The sequence below is a fragment of the Stenella coeruleoalba genome (assembly GCF_951394435.1).
Source record: "Stenella coeruleoalba genome assembly, chromosome: 15".
In the NCBI taxonomy this organism is placed as follows: domain Eukaryota; kingdom Metazoa; phylum Chordata; class Mammalia; order Artiodactyla; family Delphinidae; genus Stenella; species Stenella coeruleoalba.
This window is the reverse complement of record NC_137161.1, coordinates 51,511,716-51,528,130: the sequence shown is the minus strand read 5'-3', so window position 1 is coordinate 51,528,130 and position 16,415 is coordinate 51,511,716. Positions and strand designations below refer to the sequence as shown.

General features: G+C 60.1%; 3 protein-coding genes across 9 annotated transcripts; 1 reads left to right on the top strand and 2 right to left on the bottom strand.

Annotated features, from left to right (window-relative positions):
• Positions 1–3,382: 3,382 nt before the first annotated feature.
• On the top strand, positions 3,383–7,684 carry PKMYT1 (protein kinase, membrane associated tyrosine/threonine 1; the record flags this gene model as incomplete). 4 transcript variants are annotated; one of them, XM_079945175.1, is made up of 7 exons in its annotated part: positions 3,383–3,733; positions 4,624–5,117; positions 5,820–5,926; positions 6,060–6,232; positions 6,318–6,475; positions 7,377–7,438; positions 7,498–7,684. In XM_079945175.1, 7 exons carry the CDS (start codon positions 3,383–3,385, stop codon positions 7,668–7,670), a joined length of 1,518 nt encoding a protein of 505 aa, XP_079801301.1. In that variant the 3' UTR covers positions 7,671–7,684. The 4 variants fall into 4 exon arrangements, with proteins under 4 accessions (XP_079801301.1, XP_079801303.1, XP_079801302.1 ...); XM_079945177.1 differs by having other exon boundaries at positions 7,377–7,463; positions 7,559–7,684; XM_079945176.1 differs by having other exon boundaries at positions 7,377–7,475; positions 7,559–7,684.
• An 897-nt stretch (positions 7,685–8,581) lies between these two features.
• On the bottom strand, positions 8,582–11,254 carry PAQR4 (progestin and adipoQ receptor family member 4). Its single transcript, XM_079945179.1, has 3 exons — positions 10,803–11,254; positions 9,213–9,434; positions 8,582–9,029 (listed from the first exon to the last, which is right to left on the bottom strand). Exons 1-3 carry the CDS (start codon positions 10,966–10,968, stop codon positions 8,596–8,598), a joined length of 822 nt encoding a protein of 273 aa, XP_079801305.1. The 5' UTR covers positions 10,969–11,254; the 3' UTR covers positions 8,582–8,595.
• Positions 11,255–12,303: 1,049 nt separating this feature from the next.
• On the bottom strand, positions 12,304–16,218 carry KREMEN2 (kringle containing transmembrane protein 2). Of its 4 annotated transcripts, none has more exons than XM_079944415.1 (9): positions 15,993–16,218; positions 15,580–15,754; positions 14,750–14,841; positions 14,527–14,651; positions 14,173–14,326; positions 13,398–13,730; positions 13,208–13,330; positions 13,047–13,125; positions 12,304–12,802 (listed from the first exon to the last, which is right to left on the bottom strand). In XM_079944415.1, the coding sequence occupies exons 1-9, from the start codon at positions 16,084–16,086 to the stop codon at positions 12,592–12,594; spliced, it is 1,386 nt and encodes a 461-aa protein (XP_079800541.1). In that variant the 5' UTR covers positions 16,087–16,218; the 3' UTR covers positions 12,304–12,591. The 4 variants fall into 4 exon arrangements, with proteins under 4 accessions (XP_079800541.1, XP_079800542.1, XP_079800543.1 ...); XM_079944416.1 differs by having other exon boundaries at positions 14,173–14,209; XM_079944417.1 differs by lacking the exon at positions 13,047–13,125.
• Positions 16,219–16,415: the final 197 nt, after the last annotated feature.

The window sequence follows — 16,415 nt, the reverse complement described above, 5'->3', positions numbered from 1 at the left end:
GCACGTGGGATCTTCCCAGACCAGGGCACGAACCCGCGTCCCGTGCATCGGCAGGCAGACTCTCAACCACTGCGCCACCAGGGACGCCCTCTTTATTGCCTTTATTTTTGAAAGATAGTTTCATTGGATATAGGATTCTTGGTTGACAAATTTTCCCCCTAGTGCTTGAATATGTCATCCCACTTCCTTCTGGCCTCCATTGTTTCTTTTGAGAAGTTAACAGTTAATCTTATGGGGGGGGCTTGTCAGTGATGAGTCATTTTCTCTTGCTCCTCTCAAGATTTTCCCCTGGTTTTTGGTTTTCAGCAGTTTTAATATGGTGTGTCTCTGTGTGGATCTCTGCATTTATCCTACTTGAAGTTCATTGAGCTTCTTGGCTATGTTAATATTTTTAAAATCACATTTGGGAAGTTTTAATCCATACTTTTCCAGCTCCTTCTCTTCTCTCCTCTGGTGTACCCATCATGCATATGTTGATTCACTTAATGCTGTCCTAACATTTCTCTGAGATTTGGTTCCCTTTTCTTTGTCTGTATTTCAGATTGCATAATTTCTATCAAACTATCTTCAAGTTCACTGATTATTTCTTCTGCAAGTTCAAATCTATTGTTGAACCCCTCCAGTGAATTTTTTCATTTCAGTGACATTGTACTTTTCAACTATGCATTTGGTTCTTTTATAATTTCTATCTCATTATTGATATTCTCTATTTAATGAGATGTTGTCATTGTGTTTCCTTTACTTCTTCAAGTGTGGTTTCCTTTGGTTCTTTGTACATATTTATAGTGGCTACTGTGAAGTTTGTCTGTTAAATCTGACATCTGGTCTCTCTTACAGGGAGTTTTTGCTGTATGTTTTTTTTCCTGTGTATGGGTCACACTCTCCTGCGTCTTTGCATATCTTGTAATTTTTCTTTGACATTTTAGATAGTATGTTGTAGCAACTGTGAATATTGGTTCCTCACCCTACCCCTGGGGGCTTGGGATTGTTTTTGCTTGTTTAAAGTGGCTGGACCACTGTAGTGATGTCTCTTTCCTAAACAATGTGAAGCCTTTGACTTTGCTCCTCAGAGGGCCCAGCCTTGGGCATGTGCACAGTCACCCTGGGACACTAGTGGTTTTAGGGGGGCTCTGTTTGTCTTCTCCCTGATCATACCCAGCTGTCAGGCCCCACCAATTGCTGGATGATTGCTCTGTTGTTTTTGACAATGCCCTGGAACATCAATTGCTCCATAGACTGATCCAGTCAAATTTGGGCTTTAAAGGGATAGCTTTTTTTTTTTTTTTTTTTTTTTTTGGCTGCGTTGGGTCTTTGTTGCTGCGTGTGGGCTTTCTCTAGCTGTGGTGAGCGGGGGCTACACTTTGTTGCGGTGCTTGGGCTTCTCATTGCCGTGGCTTCTCTCATTGTGGAGCACAGGCTCTAGGTGCATGGGCTTCAGTAGTTGTGGTGCATGTGGGATCTTCCCCGGACTAGGGCTCGAACCCATGTCCCCTGTATTGGCAGGCAGATTCTTAACCACTGTGCCACCAGGGAAGTCCCTAAAGGGGTAGCTTTGGAGTTCAGTGTTTAAGGTTTGTTCTAACCTCAGGAAGCCTCTTCTTAGCTGTCTCTTTCCCCAGTTCTCTCTGGTAAACTAGTTGTCCTGTGGTTCACTTGTAGTGCAAATGGAGGTATCGGGCCTCCTCCTAATTGCTTAGTACCAAAACCTCCACTGATTTTGAGAGGGCCTTTAGGCTTGAACTTCTCACACTCTACTTCTAATCAAGTCACATTTTTGCAGGGAGAGCTTTGGAGCTCTCTGTTTCATGACCTGCCTCTCCCCGGGCAGAATCTCCTGAGCCACAGCTCTGGAGCTGGGGACAGGGACAGTGGTGCCTGTCTCTCTGAGTAGGGGCTGGTGAAAGGAGGAAGCCCCCAGCCTCTCTGCTACACTCAGCTGAAATTTAGCCTCTGCTACATGGAGCTGGAAGCGAAACCCCACTAACTGAGTTTTAGCACCTTAACTACGAAAAAGGAAGCAAGAAAGAAATTTGAAATTCAGACTTTCTTCTTCTTTTTTTTTTTTTTTTTTGCGGTACGCGGGCCTCTCACTGTTGTGGCCTCTCCCGTTGCGGAGCACAGGCTCCGGACGCGCAGTCTCAGCTACCATGGCTCACAGGCCTAGCCGCTCCACGTCATGTGGGATCTTCCTGGACTGGGGCACAAACTCATGTCCCCTGCAGCAGCAGGCGGACTCTCAACCACTGCACCACCAGGGAAGCCCTTTTTTTTTTTTTCAATATATAAATTTATTTATTTATTTATTTTTGGCTGCATTGGGTCTTCGTTGCTGCACGCGGGCTTTCTTTAGTTGCATCGAGCGGGGGCTGCTCTTCATTGCAGTGCACGGGCTTCTCATTGAGGTGGCTTCTCTTGTGGAGCACGGGCTCTAGGTGCGCGGGCTTCAATAGTTGTGGCACATGGGCTTAGTTGCTCCGCAGCATGTGGGATCTTCCCAGACCAGGGATCAAACCCATGTCCCTTGCATTGGCAGGTGGATTTTTAAGCACTGTGCCACCAGGGAAGCCCTAGACTTTCTTTTTTCCTTTGGAATTGGAGATAAAGGATAGCAGACCTGTGTTAATATTTCTACCTTACAGTCTTGGAAGAGGTTGGATTTTTTTTTTTTTCTGGTTGCACCAGGTCTTAGTTGCGGCCAGAAGCCTCCTTAGTTGTGGCATGCAAACTCTTAGTTGTGGCATGCATGTGGGATCTAGTTCCCTGACCAGCGATTGAACCCGGGCCCCCTGTGTTGGGAGTGCGGAATCTTAACCATTGTGCCACCAGGGAAGTCCCTGGATTTTTTCTTTTTAAGTTTTAATTTTTATTTATTTAGTTTTTTGGCCATGTTTTATTTATTTGTTTGTTTGTTTGTTTGCCATGCCACCCTGCTTGCGGTATGTTAGTTCCCCAACCAGGGATTGAATCCTGGGTCATGGCAGTGAAAGTGCCGAGTCCTAACCACAGGACCGCCAGGGAATTCCCCAAGGTGGGATATTTTAGGGCCAAACAAGGCAGAGATGTGCACACAGGTATGGTCTGGCTCCAGAACATGCCTTGGTTTAACCTCTGCTGGACTGTGGGAACCTCCAGGACACGACCCTGTGGTTTTCAGTCTATGTGTCTCTAACCCCCAAGGTGCAGGTGACCACCTGCAGGCGTGCATACATTTGTATACCTTTTTCCACCAGGTGCTTGTTGTGCCCACCGCCTCCATGCCTAAAGCAGAGTGTGTGTGTGTGGCGTAGACTCGGCTCTCTTCTGCAGCCTCTTTGGGGCCATAGGACCAGGTGCTGTTTTGAGTGACACACTGTTCTGAACTCTGGGGGCTCCTGTGCTGGACATGCCTGTGCCCGAAGAGGGCACCCCGCCACCCCTGAGTGGCACCCCCGTCCCGGTCCCAGCCTACTTCCGCCATGCAGAACCTGGCTTCTCCCTCAAGAGGTCTCGGGGTCTCAGTCGGAGCCTCCCACCCCGGCCCCCTGCCAAGGGCAGCATCCCCATCAGCCGCCTCTTCCCTCCTCGGACCCCAGGCTGGCACCAGCCCCAGCCCCGGCGGGTGTCGTTCCAAGGCCGAGCCTCCGAGCCCCTGCAGAGCCCCGGGTATGACCCGAGCCGGCCGGAGTCCTTCTTCCAGCAGAGTTTCCACAGGCTCGGCCGCCTGGGCCACGGCTCTTATGGAGAGGTCTTCAAGGTGAGTCAGTGACAGCTCCCCAGGCCTGTCTGGGGTAACCCCCTGCCGCCTCGCCACCCTGGCTGGGATGGGACAGTGTCCTGGGAAGCCTGTTCCCCTCCTTTCCCCTGACGGCCCACCTCTTGGGCTGGCAGGCTCCCCTCAGTGCTGGACTTGGCCGCTTTCTCATAACCCCACATGCAGGCCCCTCTGAGGCCCCCTCAGTACATACTCTCCCCTTGTCCAGAGCCTGGCACGCCTTGCGATGGCTCCCACCTGCCACCTCCTCCTGCCTGGTGCCAGCCGTGTGGGGGTCTTGGCAAGCTCCACAAGGCCCCAGAGCCAGGCCACCTCCCGCCCCCAGTGCAGTGCCCACCCCACCTCCCTCCTGCTGCAAGCACTCAGGCGACACCTCCATGCCACCTTTTGTTTCTTAAAATATATTTTCCAATTATGTATATTTCCTCTAAAATGGTAGTTTTCCTTACACAAGTATTACATGAAGACAATTTTGTTAAAAAGTACAGAGGCCCCTAGGTCAGGGGAAACCACGGTGATTCTCAGGTGGGCGTTCTTCCTTCCAGACTTTTCTCTGTACTTCTCTGGAATTGACCAGATAGAAACAAACCCATCTCATATGCCGCATGGCAGACCACACTGCCTGTGCTGTTCTGTAGGCAGCTTTTTTACTTAACGCATTCTCCTGGGCTTGTACTTAGAGGTCTGCCCTGTCTCTTCTTTCGCTGGGTCTCCAGCAAACCAGCACCTGGGGTGGAGGTTTGTCCAGCTTTGCTTTTGCACACGTGGGGGTCACTCTAAGGTAGCTGCCATGCCATACCTTCCGCACACGTGAAATCTTAACAGAATCATCTGGGTTGTCCTCCTGAGTGGTTGTTCCCCCTCGCTTCCAGGTGCGCTCCAAGGAAGACGGCCGGCTCTATGCCGTGAAGCGCTGCATGTCACCTTTCCGGGGCCCCAAGGACCGGGCCCGCAAGTTGGCCGAGGTCGGCGGCCATGAGAAGGTGGGGCAGCACCCATGCTGCGTGCGGCTGGAGCAAGCCTGGGAGGAGGGCGGCATCCTATACCTGCAGACAGAGCTGTGTGGGCCCAGCCTACAGCAGCACTGTGAGGCCTGGGGCGCCAGCCTGCCCGAGGCCCAGGTCTGGGGCTACCTGCGGGACATCCTGCTGGCCCTGGCCCACCTGCACAGCCAAGGCCTGGTCCACCTTGACGTCAAGCCCTCCAATATCTTCCTGGGGCCCCGGGACCGCTGCAAGCTGGGTGACTTTGGGCTGCTGGTGGAGCTGGGTGCATCCGGAGCTAGCGAGGCCCAGGAGGGAGACCCTCGCTACATGGCCCCCGAGCTGCTTCAAGGCGCTTATGGGACAGCGGCAGATGTGTTCAGGTAGGGCTCGACGTGGGAGGCTCTTCCTGGTGGGCGGGGGAGTGGTCAGCAGAGGGTCACCATCCTAGCCCAAAGTCAGGAAGACTTGCTGGGAGATGCTTCCCCAAGGGGTTGGGGGTCCCGCCGTCTAGTTGAGAGGGGTCTGGAGAGTTAAGCTAATCAGAGAACCCTCTGGAGCCACTTTACCTGATTCACTTGTCTCTTCACTCATCTCACCACACCTCCAAGGGAGGGACTATTATTACTCCATTCACAGGGGAATTGGGCACAGCAGGTTAAGGGACTTTCCCCCAGTCCACAGTGAGCAGGTGGTGAGGCTGGGCCTGGACCAGGCGCTGGGTTCCAAGGTCCATGCTGGTCACCACTGCTCTGCTTCTGACAGCAGCATCCAGTCACATCAACAGGATGATGAGAACATCACTGTTAACAACAGCGACCAGAGTGCCAGTCCTGTTGGGGCGGGGTGGGGGGGTAGGTGGTGTGTGAGCTACGCTGGGCCCGGGGTCTGTGCTCCATGATATAGTCCCCATCATCAGCCCTGCCGAGACCTTCTTAGGGCCCCCAGCCCCTCCTTCCCCACCTCCCTGGCTCATGGTGGAAGATAGCATCCCTTTCCTACCCTTCTTCTTGGGGGTAGCCTGGGGCTCTGGGTTCTGTGTCTCGAAGTCAACCCTGCCCCTCTTCTGTCCCTGTCCCTCCCAGCCTGGGTCTCACCATCCTGGAGGTGGCGTGCAACATGGAGCTGCCCCATGGTGGGGAGGGCTGGCAGCAGCTGCGCCAGGGCTACCTGCCCCCTGAGTTCACTGCTGGTGAGTGGGAGGAGAGGATTGGAGGGGATGCACTGCCACAGGGAGGGCAGGCTCTCATGGGGGGTGGCTGGTGGCAAGGGACTGCCAGGCTCAAGGCCCCATCACCTCTGATGTGGCCCTGCCCCGGGGACAGGCCTGTCTTCTGAGCTGCGTTCTGTCCTCACCATGATGCTGGAACCTGACCCCAAGCTGCGGGCCACAGCCGAGGCCCTGCTGGCCCTGCCCATGCTCAGGCAGCCGCGGCCCTGGACCGTCCTGTGGTACATGGCTGCCGAGGCCCTCAGTCGAGGGTGGGCCCTGTGGCAGGTAAGCCAGGGAAGGTGATGGGCGGCCCTGCTCTGTTCCTTGGCCCAGGGTCTACCTAGCCTCCCTCGGCCCCCTGTCCCCACAGGCCCTGCTTTCCCTGCTATGCTGGCTCTGGCACGGGTTGGCACACCCTGCCAGCTGGCTGCAGCCCCTGGGTCCGCCGGCCACCCCACCTGGCTCGCCGCCCTGCAGCCTCCTCCTGGACAGCAGCCTCGCCAGCAACTGGGATGACGACAGCATAGGGTGGGTGAGGACTCTGGGCAGGCGGCTGGGAGTTGGGGGAGACGGGCCGTCAGCATGGCCAAACCCCATGCCCGAGGCCCAGGCCCCAGCCCCACGGGAATTAGTAGTGAACCGGCATTCCTCCCACAAACCTGGCCCCCATCAAACGCCGGGAAGGAAACCAAGGCTGGTGGGGGTGCGGCCTGGCCTAGTTTGAATGCAGTTGTTTCTTCTAATCTCAGTGTGTGGACCAGGGGCCGTACGGAGCAGGGCGAACTGGCAACCTCACAGTGAGGGTGCTGTCATGCTGGGGAGCAGCACAGGGGCCACAGCACCTGCTGGGATAGGCAGGCGGTGCAGCCCTCACCCCCCAGAGGCTGCCAGTACCCAAGGGCAAGGTGTTATCCTTCCTCTTAGGGCGCAAAACCCCCAGAGCCTGGTGAGCTCCCGCCCTGGGAGGAATTCCTTAGTCCCACGTGCCTGGTGGCCAAGTGAGAGGCTGTAATTAAGAAACTACTGCAAAGGAAACTACAAGCTCAGGGCAGACAGTTCTCAGAAGGAATCACGCCATTAACCCCTTCCTTACGAGAATGTCACCCCATTGCCATGGGGGCGCTTTATAGCAGGCAAAGTGCCAGATGAGCTTCAGATACCACAAGGTCATTTCAAAGTCAGCTCAGTCAGAGCCCATGTGTTCTGAAAAGGGACAGAGGTGGCATTTGAGTGTGGTCAGGTAGACTTTAGAAGTTGTCAGAGTGTTCTTTCAATGTCCACCAATGCCCATTGTCCGAGAATGGCACCTGCCTGTGTCAGGCAGGAGCTCGGAGCCCGCACAGGGTCAGGATTGGTGTTGCTGCTCCCACCCAGCCGTGGCCTCCTCCCTTCCCCTCAACACCCTGCTTGTCTTGCCTACCCCCCGCAGGCCCTCGCTCTCTCCAGAGGCCATCCTGGCCAGTGCTGCCGGGAGCACCTCCACCCCCTGCAGTGGCTCCCCTGCCTCCCGGGGCAGGTACACGCTGAGGTGAGCGGGCCCAGGGTCCCAGGGGGTGGGAGGGGGCAGCTTTTGGATCCTGAGAGTCATTTCTCTTTCTTCTCTCCCCCTAGGGATTCTCTGGACCTAAGTGACATTGACTCAGAGCCTCCACAGGGCACCTTCCCCGCCTTTGAGCCTCGGAACCTCCTCAGCCTGTTTGAGGACTCACTGGGCCCAACCTGAGCCCACAGGCCCAGGCTCAGCACTTTTAACCTCTTAGCCCCTTCCCTCCATCCTCCTGGAGGCTGGGGTCCATCTGGAAACTCCAGTGGGCCCTTCTGCCTGGCCGTGTCTAATAAAAGGTATTTGAATCTTGGGAGTAACCAAGCTTGCTTGCATGGCAACACGGCGCTTACTGACGTTGCCCAGGGTCTGAGGCCCCTGCGACGGCCCAAGGTTGAGCTCTGCTGCAAGGCCCCAAGCCCCAGGCTGGCAGATTGGAGCTGGGAGTCACCCACTGTGTGGAGCAAAGATTTCCTGAGCAGGCATGTCCCTGCTGGGCAGGTCAAGCTTTCAGAGCACTCAAGGTGGAGGGTGCCCTCAGTCCAGTGGGGCTTGGGTCCGGGGCCATTCAGCTCTTTACATCTCTGTGCCAGTTGCTTGGAAAAAGCAGCAGCCACCACCCTCCTGCCCCTAGGTCCTGGGATAAGAGGCTAGTCCTGTTGTCCAGACCCCTCATTCCAGTCTCTGGACAGCAGGGAGAACGGGCTGCTGGGAGGGCCAGCATGCAGGGTGGACAGACAGAGGGCAGGAGGCTGGGCTAGGCAGCTGTGAGGTGCCTTATGTGAGGGTCAGGGTGGGTGATGGCTCTGGGCTGGCAGGATCCCAACTGTCCCTTTGGCCCAAACCTCACAGGTCACAGAGGGTAAAAACAGGCCCAGAGAAGGGAAGGTTTCCTTTCAGCCTATAAGTCCCGTGGAAGAAGGCAGGAAGGGGAAGTGGAGATCCAACGTGTGAGTAAAAGAGGCTAGTCCACAGGGAAGAATGGATGAACAGACGAGGGCTCCCCGCTAGGAAGTCCCATTTGCTGGAAGCATCCAGGGAGCCAGCATGGTGCTGTTGGCCCTAGAAGACTGTGAGCAGGCCGGCATGGCGGGCGGGAGGTGGCTCAGTCCAGGGGGCAGATGTGCCGGGCGGCCCAGAGCAGGTCAGGCACGACGCCAGCGTGCAGCTGGAGGATGGAGCCCACGCTGAGCAGGTGCATGATCTGGTGTGAGTTACCCCAGTAGTCGAAGCGGCCCGGTCCCCAGCGCTCTGGCAGGCGGGCCACGTTCACCAGCCCCCCAAGCAGTGCCAGTGCATCCATGCGCAGGTAGCAGCGCAGGGAGCCTGGAGCCCCAGAGCCCAGCCCCACTCCCCGGGCCCCAAACATCAGGAGGCGGGCGCCAGCCTGCCAGCCAAAAGCGCGGAGCCGGCTACTGGTGGAGGGGGCGGTGAGGGCCCGCCAGCCTGCCACACCCGACAACACGGTGTAGGCCACCAGGGCAGCTGGGCGCAGCCAGGGCCTGCAGGCCAGGGTGCAGTGGATGATGGGCAGGGCCCCTGCACAGAGGAGAGAGGCAGGAGAGGGCACATCAGTCTGGGGATCCACCTGCCCTTGTCCCTTTTTTTTTTCTTCCAGTTTCCCTGATACCTGCCCTTTCTATCTCAGGCTCATGTGAGTGTACCCAACCCCCAGCTCCCATCCTTCAAGCCCTCCGCCCCCCACCCCATCCCTTGGCTCACCGAGGGTGTTGACGAGGCAGACCCCACACATATCCAGGGCAAGGAGCCGAGTGTACACAGGGCTGCCCCCTTTGTGGCACATGAAGAGGTGATAGAGCACAGAGCCTGCAGGGGGTGCCAGGCAGGCTACACAGTGTGTGCCCCACAGCCAGCCATCCTTGCCCAGCTGACCCCAGGGCAAGGTCATGGGCAGCAGCACCAGGAAGCCCAGCAGGGCCAGCCCTGGGGGAGGGAGACAGTTTTCCATCAGACAGCTTCAGCAGTGAGGACAAGTCATGTCCTCAATGAGGCCACACGCTAGAGGGATGGGAGCAAGACAGGTCCTGACAAGGCTGTTGGCCAACTCTTGGCCGGCCCTGGACAGAGGCAGGCTCTGGGCTTTCAGTAACTTTATTTAGCAGAGCTCACAATAGTTCTGGGAAGGGGAGACCATTATTCCCACTTTATAGGTGAGGAAACTGAGTAACCTGCCCCAGGGAACCCCAGCAGTAAGCAATGAAGCAGCACAGAGCCCTGGGCAGTCTGACTCCCAAGCTGGTCTCACCCTTGCAGCCACCACACCACTTCCCAGGAAAGCAGGGGGCCCCCACTCCCCAATCTGGCCTAGGTATATATCAGCAGAAGCCAGAGGGGGCATGATCTCAAGGTGAGTTCTGAATCCGACATGTAGGCAATGACAACAGATCCCAGGGCCACTTATCTTGCTCCTGCCAATCCCTATGTCCTCTCCTCTCCAGAAGGGACCAGACAGATGGAGGCTGTGGGCCTTTTTGTCCACCAGAGCAGGTGAGGCCAGGCAGGGCAGGGGGCTGAAAGAACCCTGTTCCATCTTCTACCCAGGCACCTTTTCAGGGAGTTCCAGTCCTCCCAGTCCAGGTCTTCAGAACCATTCCTACCACTTCCTGCAGGCACTTTGGCATTGCCCTCACATGGGTCAAAGGTCGGCACTGGCAGGCTGTGGCCGCTGACTGCCCACTCTTGGCAGGGTCTAGCCAGGCCACAGTCCCCCTGGGGGCAGGTACCAAGGCTGGTCCCAGCGCACTCAGGGCACCTCTATCCACCCGGGTAGGCCAAGGACGGGCAGGGCTGTGTCAGCACAGTTCCGCGGGGCCGCGGAGGAGGGGCCCGGGGCGGGGTCGGAGGGGGGAGGAGCCGCCACCAGGCGGAGCCCGGCGGCTGGGCTGCTATGGGCGGGCGGGGGCGGCAGGGCGGCCGGGGCCTAGCTTCTCCTCCTGGGCCCCTCCTCGCCAAAGTCAACACCCATCTCCGGGACGGGTGCTGGCGGTAGAGGGTGCCAGGGCGCAGGGATTACGAAGCGGCCGGAAACCAGATTCCTTATTCCCAGGGCTCAGAGGGATTAAGCGGATTCGGTCTCCGACTCTGCTTCCCTAGCCTGCCCCGGGGGCCCCGCCGGGGGAGCAGACGCGGGCAGCGACGATCGGCACAATGGCAGCTTTGTCACCACGGCTCCTGGCCGTGCCAGGGCCGGGGCAGCCCAGGACCTGGGCGCTGGGGCTCTCCTCGGCCTTCGGGCCCCCGGTCCGGCGCGGGCAGGGCTGCCGCGGATGGGGGATGAGGGGCGCGGCTCACCGTGCGTGTAGATGTTGCCCAGCTCGTTGTGCATGTAGAAGAGGCTACGCAGGCAGCCCGAGCCGCTGCTGGCCGGCCGGTAGCCGGTGAGCACGAACTTGTTGAACTGCAGGTGCGGCGGCGAGCTGGCCCAGTCCAGCAGGCGCGGCCCGGCCAGGAACGCCATGGCCCGGCCGGGCGAAGTCGGTCCGCGCTCCTCTTGCCCCCGGGTCTCCTCAGCGGGCCAACAGCACCCGGAGCCTCATCCCTGCGCCCGCCCACCTCCCAGTGCTCGGTCCGCGCACGCGCTGGTCCGGGGGTCCCGGCCCGTGTCCCGCTGCGCACGCGCGGGCCCCGCGACCCTACGCCTGGGCGGAGGCCGGGGACGCACAGGAATCCAGAGCGCAGTGCGGCTGGCAGGCGCTGTGCAGGGACAGCTCGCGGCGGCTGCTGTGGCGGCGGCAGCGGCCAGTAGTCTCTGGGCTGCCGGGAGGACGGGCGCGGCCGGACGCGGGAGGGGACGCCAGGCTCCGCCCCAGCTGCTCGCCCCCGCCATCCCGCCAGGGTTTCGCGCTCTGGGCTCCTGACGTCGCGGCTGCGAGGGCCAATGGGCGCGGCCGACTGGGAGGTTCCTCCCGGCAGCCGCCCAGACCTTCAGCGTCTTAGCATAATATATGCGGTCCCAGTCTTATTTGCATGGGGTTCCTGTTGGATTGGGACCCGACTTTCTGGGTCCCGGTGGCTCGCGTTCCCTTGCAGTTTGCACCCGGGCTTTTCGCGCTACCCCCAGGTTGACTCACCCTTGGGCCTTCACCCTCCCGGGCACAGCCCCTCCACCCTGCAGCACCCCACAGCCCGGTCTCTGTCCAAGGTGCTGCCGACCCGGGATTTTCGGACGGGCCAGGTCTAGAGCCGGCGCGCCCCTACTCCACGGGTGATATCTCCACTCGCCCGACTTCCCCGGAGCGCAGCAAGGCGTGCCGAGATGCCCGGGCCTCTAGGGGTGTGCCTGACGTGCCCGGAGCCCTCCAGTGAGGCCCTGCCCTTCGGGCCAGGCTTCTTCGAGCTTGGTCTGGGCCAAAGTCGCTCACTGTTCAAGCCAAAGGCGCATCTTCGGCCCCGCCCAGGACGGGCAGGAAACGGAGAGGGAGAGAGGGCAGGAGGCCAGGGAAGAAAGTTCGGTCCCCACCAGGGTTCATCCTAAATCAGGTCTACGAAGGCATCCCTTCTTCTGCTTAACCCTGCTGACAACCGGCCTCCACCTCCTCCCCTTCTCCAGGACCCCGCCCACTCATCCTTCCGCCTCCGCGGTTCCTCTGCATTCCAGGCTGCTACATGAAACTCTTTGCGATGAACGCCTTTAACTTGCATGTACACAACCACTCTTGGCACTGTACCCTCATAGCTCTTCCCACACATAAGAAATTCCGGAGCCCTGTACCAAAATAGGTCTTTTATTCAAAACCTATGATTAGTCTTTTGACCACTTTTGTTGACCTCTCACATTTCACTTTGGGCAGCAGTCCAGAACCACCCCAGAAGGGGCTCAAAGACCCAGGTATCCAGGTTTATGAGGGAAGTCGAATTCCTCTTGCCCTTTTGCCTTGACCATCTGGACCCCGAGGGTCAGGTGAAGTTCCCAATAATAGCACCAGATGCTTCCTGTCCAACGTCTGGCCTCCTTGAGATGACTAGAGGCCGAGCTGCCAAACTTCAAAGGGGCAGAAGGCCAAGGTAGGCAGTGTGTGGCAAAGGGTCTCAGGAGTCTATCCCGCTGCAGGAGGGTCCAGTGGACCCTGGGGGTCCCGAGTCAGAGAGCAGAGATGAGTGAGCGCAGGGAACTCTGGCTGGAGGCGCTCAATGGCCGGTAACTCGCGGTTAGACTCTCAACCTGGGGGTCCCCGGGAGGACAGGGCAGGGCGACCCCTCGAGGCCGGCGGTACCAAACGGCCCAGCTTCTTGCGGGGTCCCGGGAAGGCCCCAACGCTGGGGGCCCTTTACCCGGAGCCAGCAGGCAGCTCCTAGAGAGGGAGCAGACGTCAGCCGAACCCCCAACCAACCTCACTCCAGCACCTTGCTTCGCTTGTGATCCCACGCGTCCCTCGAACGCGTAATCCTCGTCCCTCGAACCCAGGAGTTCCTTCCAGCCCTGTTCCCGTCGTGGGCCCTAGCTTCCCACCAGGGCCCCCCACGCCCCGGGGCACCGGGGTGGGGCGTCAGGCTCCCGGCAAGGTCCGCCCTCAGGTCCTGCCCCAGAGCGCGCACCGTCCGCGCAGCAGGCGCAGCAGGGACAGCAGCAGCAGCAGCAGCACTGAGACGGCCGTCACCGTCAAGAAGACCTGGGCTGCGAGCACACGAGTGCGGTGAGGACAGGGCTGGAAGGGTCTGTTCCCCAAACTCTCTCCCGCCTCCCACGCCCGTCTCACCCCCAATCGCGGCCTCTGGAGTTCCAGGCCGGGGGCTGCAGCTCACGTTGGCCCCGTCGGGGGGCCCTGCAGGGGTCTGGGCCGAGCCCTTGGGGGGCGCAGGGTCGTCAGCGTCCTGCAGCCCTGCGGAGAGGGGTGTGAGGCAGGCTGGCGGGGGAGCGGGCTGAGGGGGGACGCGGCGGGGCCTCACCGCGGTAGGTGAGTGCGAAGCCCTGCGCATGGCCGCGAGCGTCGCTGCGGAAGGTGAGCAGCAGTGCGACGGAGCGCAGGCGCAACGGCCCCGGCGGCGGCGGGCGGGCGCCGTCGAAGGCGCGGAGCAGGCTGCCCGAGGCGGCGTCGCGCAGCTCCAGCTGGTCGCGCTGGTCCGCCAGCTCGAAGAGGCGGAAGGTGAGCTCCAGCGCGGCGCCCGGGGGGCCCAGCGCCCAGCTACAGTTCCGGTCCGGCCCGTACTCGTCCGGGAAGTCCGGGGAGTAGATGACACCTTGAGGTGCAGTCCAGTTCCCCTGGCAGGAGCCCACGGACACTGTGGGCGGGGCCGGCGGTCAGAACCCGGAGACCGGCGGGCTCCTCCTTCTACATAGAGCCCCGCCCCTTCCCAGCTAGGCCCCGCCCCAGACAGACCAGCCTCATCTTCGGACCCCGCCTCCACCCCAGGTTCAGCCCAACTCCCTCCTCCGACCCCGTCTAACCCTTTCCATAGGCCCCGCTGTCAAACTATTAATTCCCTCCTCAAGTCTCGCCCTCAAACAATTTCTTTCTCAGGTCCCGTCCTCAGACCCAGACCCCTGGCCCCAGGTTCAGCCCAGTCCCGTTTTCGGGCCCAGTCCTCAACCCAATCCCTTTATTAAGCCCCGCCCCCAACCTACCGCCTTCCCTTCCCAGATCCCGCCCCCTGTCACGGCATCGCTGAGTCTCACTCAGACTCTTCCCCTCACCCGGGCCCCTCATCCCTGCCCACTCCTCGCCTTCGTAGATGCCCAGGCGCCCATCACCGCCGCACAGCTGGCCCGGGTGGCCAAAGCAGATCTGGTCACAGTCGGTGGCCGGAGCCGGGCGTCCCCGGGCCAGGTCGCTTTCAGAGCCACAGAAACAGGCGTAGCCAGCCTCCACGCCCGCCAACTGGGAGCACAGACTGGGTGACCACCGAGACAGGGGCTGGGGTGGGGGTGGGGTAGTGGGAGCCAGGGGTTGGGGTCGGAAGTGGGAATCGGGCTGGGGGTTCAGAAATTAGTGTCAAGGTTTGGCCTCAGAGTTCGAAGTTGATTTGGTCCTGAGGTCAAGGTCAGGGGTCACCACCGGTCTGGGCAGGTGGGCAATACCTGGTAGCCCTTCATGCGGCAGAAGCGAAGGCACACCTGGACAGTGAGCTTTGTTGAGGTGCCGCTGGGGCCGCTGAGGGCCGGGGGTGCCCCGGAGTCCACGAAGCAGCCCAGGTACCCAGGCACTGAGGGGGCAGCAGAGTCAGGCTCAGTGAGGCGCCTCCAAAAGCGAACTCTGCCCAGGCAGCCCGGCTTCCACCCTTGTCCATCCCGGCCCACTCACTATGACACGTGGGGATATCGCAGTAGCGCCAGTAGATGCCCTCCTCTGTCTCGGCCACGTAGCACCATGGCTGCACATCACCATCTGGGTTACTGTTGGTACAGGAGAAATAGTTGGGATCCTCCTGTCCCAAGAATGGCAAATTCCAGCCCTGACCCACGGCTTATTCTCAAAATGGCCACCGTGTGTGTTCGAGCAAATTCTGGTTTGCCCACCAGAATGGATGTCGACTTCCGAGTGTACGCTGGGAAGTCATTAAAGGGCCCTGGGGGCTGATTTTAGGTCTTCAGCTGTTGCTAGGCTATGAAGACTTTGAGGCCATTTGTAGTATTAGTCCTCCACCCAGCCATGGGCCTCAGCCAAGTCCCTTGTCTTGGAATCCTGCTTTAAAGCAGAAGTGATGAGCCCTAAGCTTTGCGGTTCAGCAGGGAAGTGTCGTCCCGCGCAGCTCGGTCCCTGCCGCTTCAGACCGAAACTGTGGCTCTGAACCCCCAATCCCTCCGTCACCACCAGTAGATGTGTCTCAAAAGAAGATGTGAGCCAAGGGCCCGGCCCCTCACTCCAGGGTTTGCCCTCTGACTACGCCACGCCCTTATGGGCGCCTTGAGTGCCCAGGCCTGACCTGAGGCTCTGCAGAAGTTATGCGCCTACGGCCCGACCCAGGTCAGAAAAGGTTCTACCCCACGCTTAAGCCCCGCCCCCAGGCCCTCGAGATGGCCCCTGTGCCGGCACAGCAGAGACCTCCGCTCCGCCCATGCCGAGGCCCAGCTCCGGGCCAACGCCTGTAATAGTGCACCCAGCTCCGCCCCAGCGAAGGCCCCGCCCCTCACCGGCAGAAGTTGTGCGCGCCCAGCCCCCAGCGGCCGTGGGGGTCGCTGGCGCTGCTGTAGCTGTGCTGCTGCGTCTGGTCCCAGTAGAGGCACGGGCGGCCAGCCCCGCGCGGGCCCGTGCGGTTCTGGTGGCCGCGGTAGTCTGCGCCATTCACCTGGAAGCACTCGGACAGGCCTGCACGGCGACGGCGGGGCCTGGGAGGTCCTGACCCTTGCCGGGCATCCTCACCCCACACTCCGATGCCAACTCCCACCCAGCTCCCCAGCCAGCGCCCCCGGCGCCCACGGGGCCCTCGGGCTGCTCAGCTGCTGCCACCACCTGCTCTGCCCCCTCGCCAGTGGGACTCGGGTTCTAGGCGCGGAGGCCGAGGAGGGAATGGTGACCTCGGCCCAGTCGCCGGGCCGCGACTCACCTGGGTTATGCAGGCTCCCAGCTGAGGTCCCGCGTGGCAGCAGCAGCCGGAGCAAGAGAAGGAGGAGGAGGCCCTGCGGGGCCCGTGTCCCCATCGCCCCCAACCAAGAAGAGGTCGCCCTGGCCCTCACAAGGCCCTTGTCGCCCCTGGGGTTGCTCCGGGGTCTCCCAGGAGGCCTGGGGGGCGTTGTCCTCTGACAGTCTGTCCTCGTCCCCGCTCTGCGAGGCGCTCTCTATCTGGGGCGGGGGGTGGCGGTAATATCTCCCAGGGGTATTTGCCTCCTAGGGTTTCTGGCCCTGAAGGCGTCTCTCTGCCCCGGCCCCTACTGGGAGTCTCCCCGGGGGGACGATCTCTGGCCAGGGATGTTCTCCGTCTCTGCCTCTCCGGGCTCGGGGTCCTGCCTCGGCTTCCACACCCGCCCCC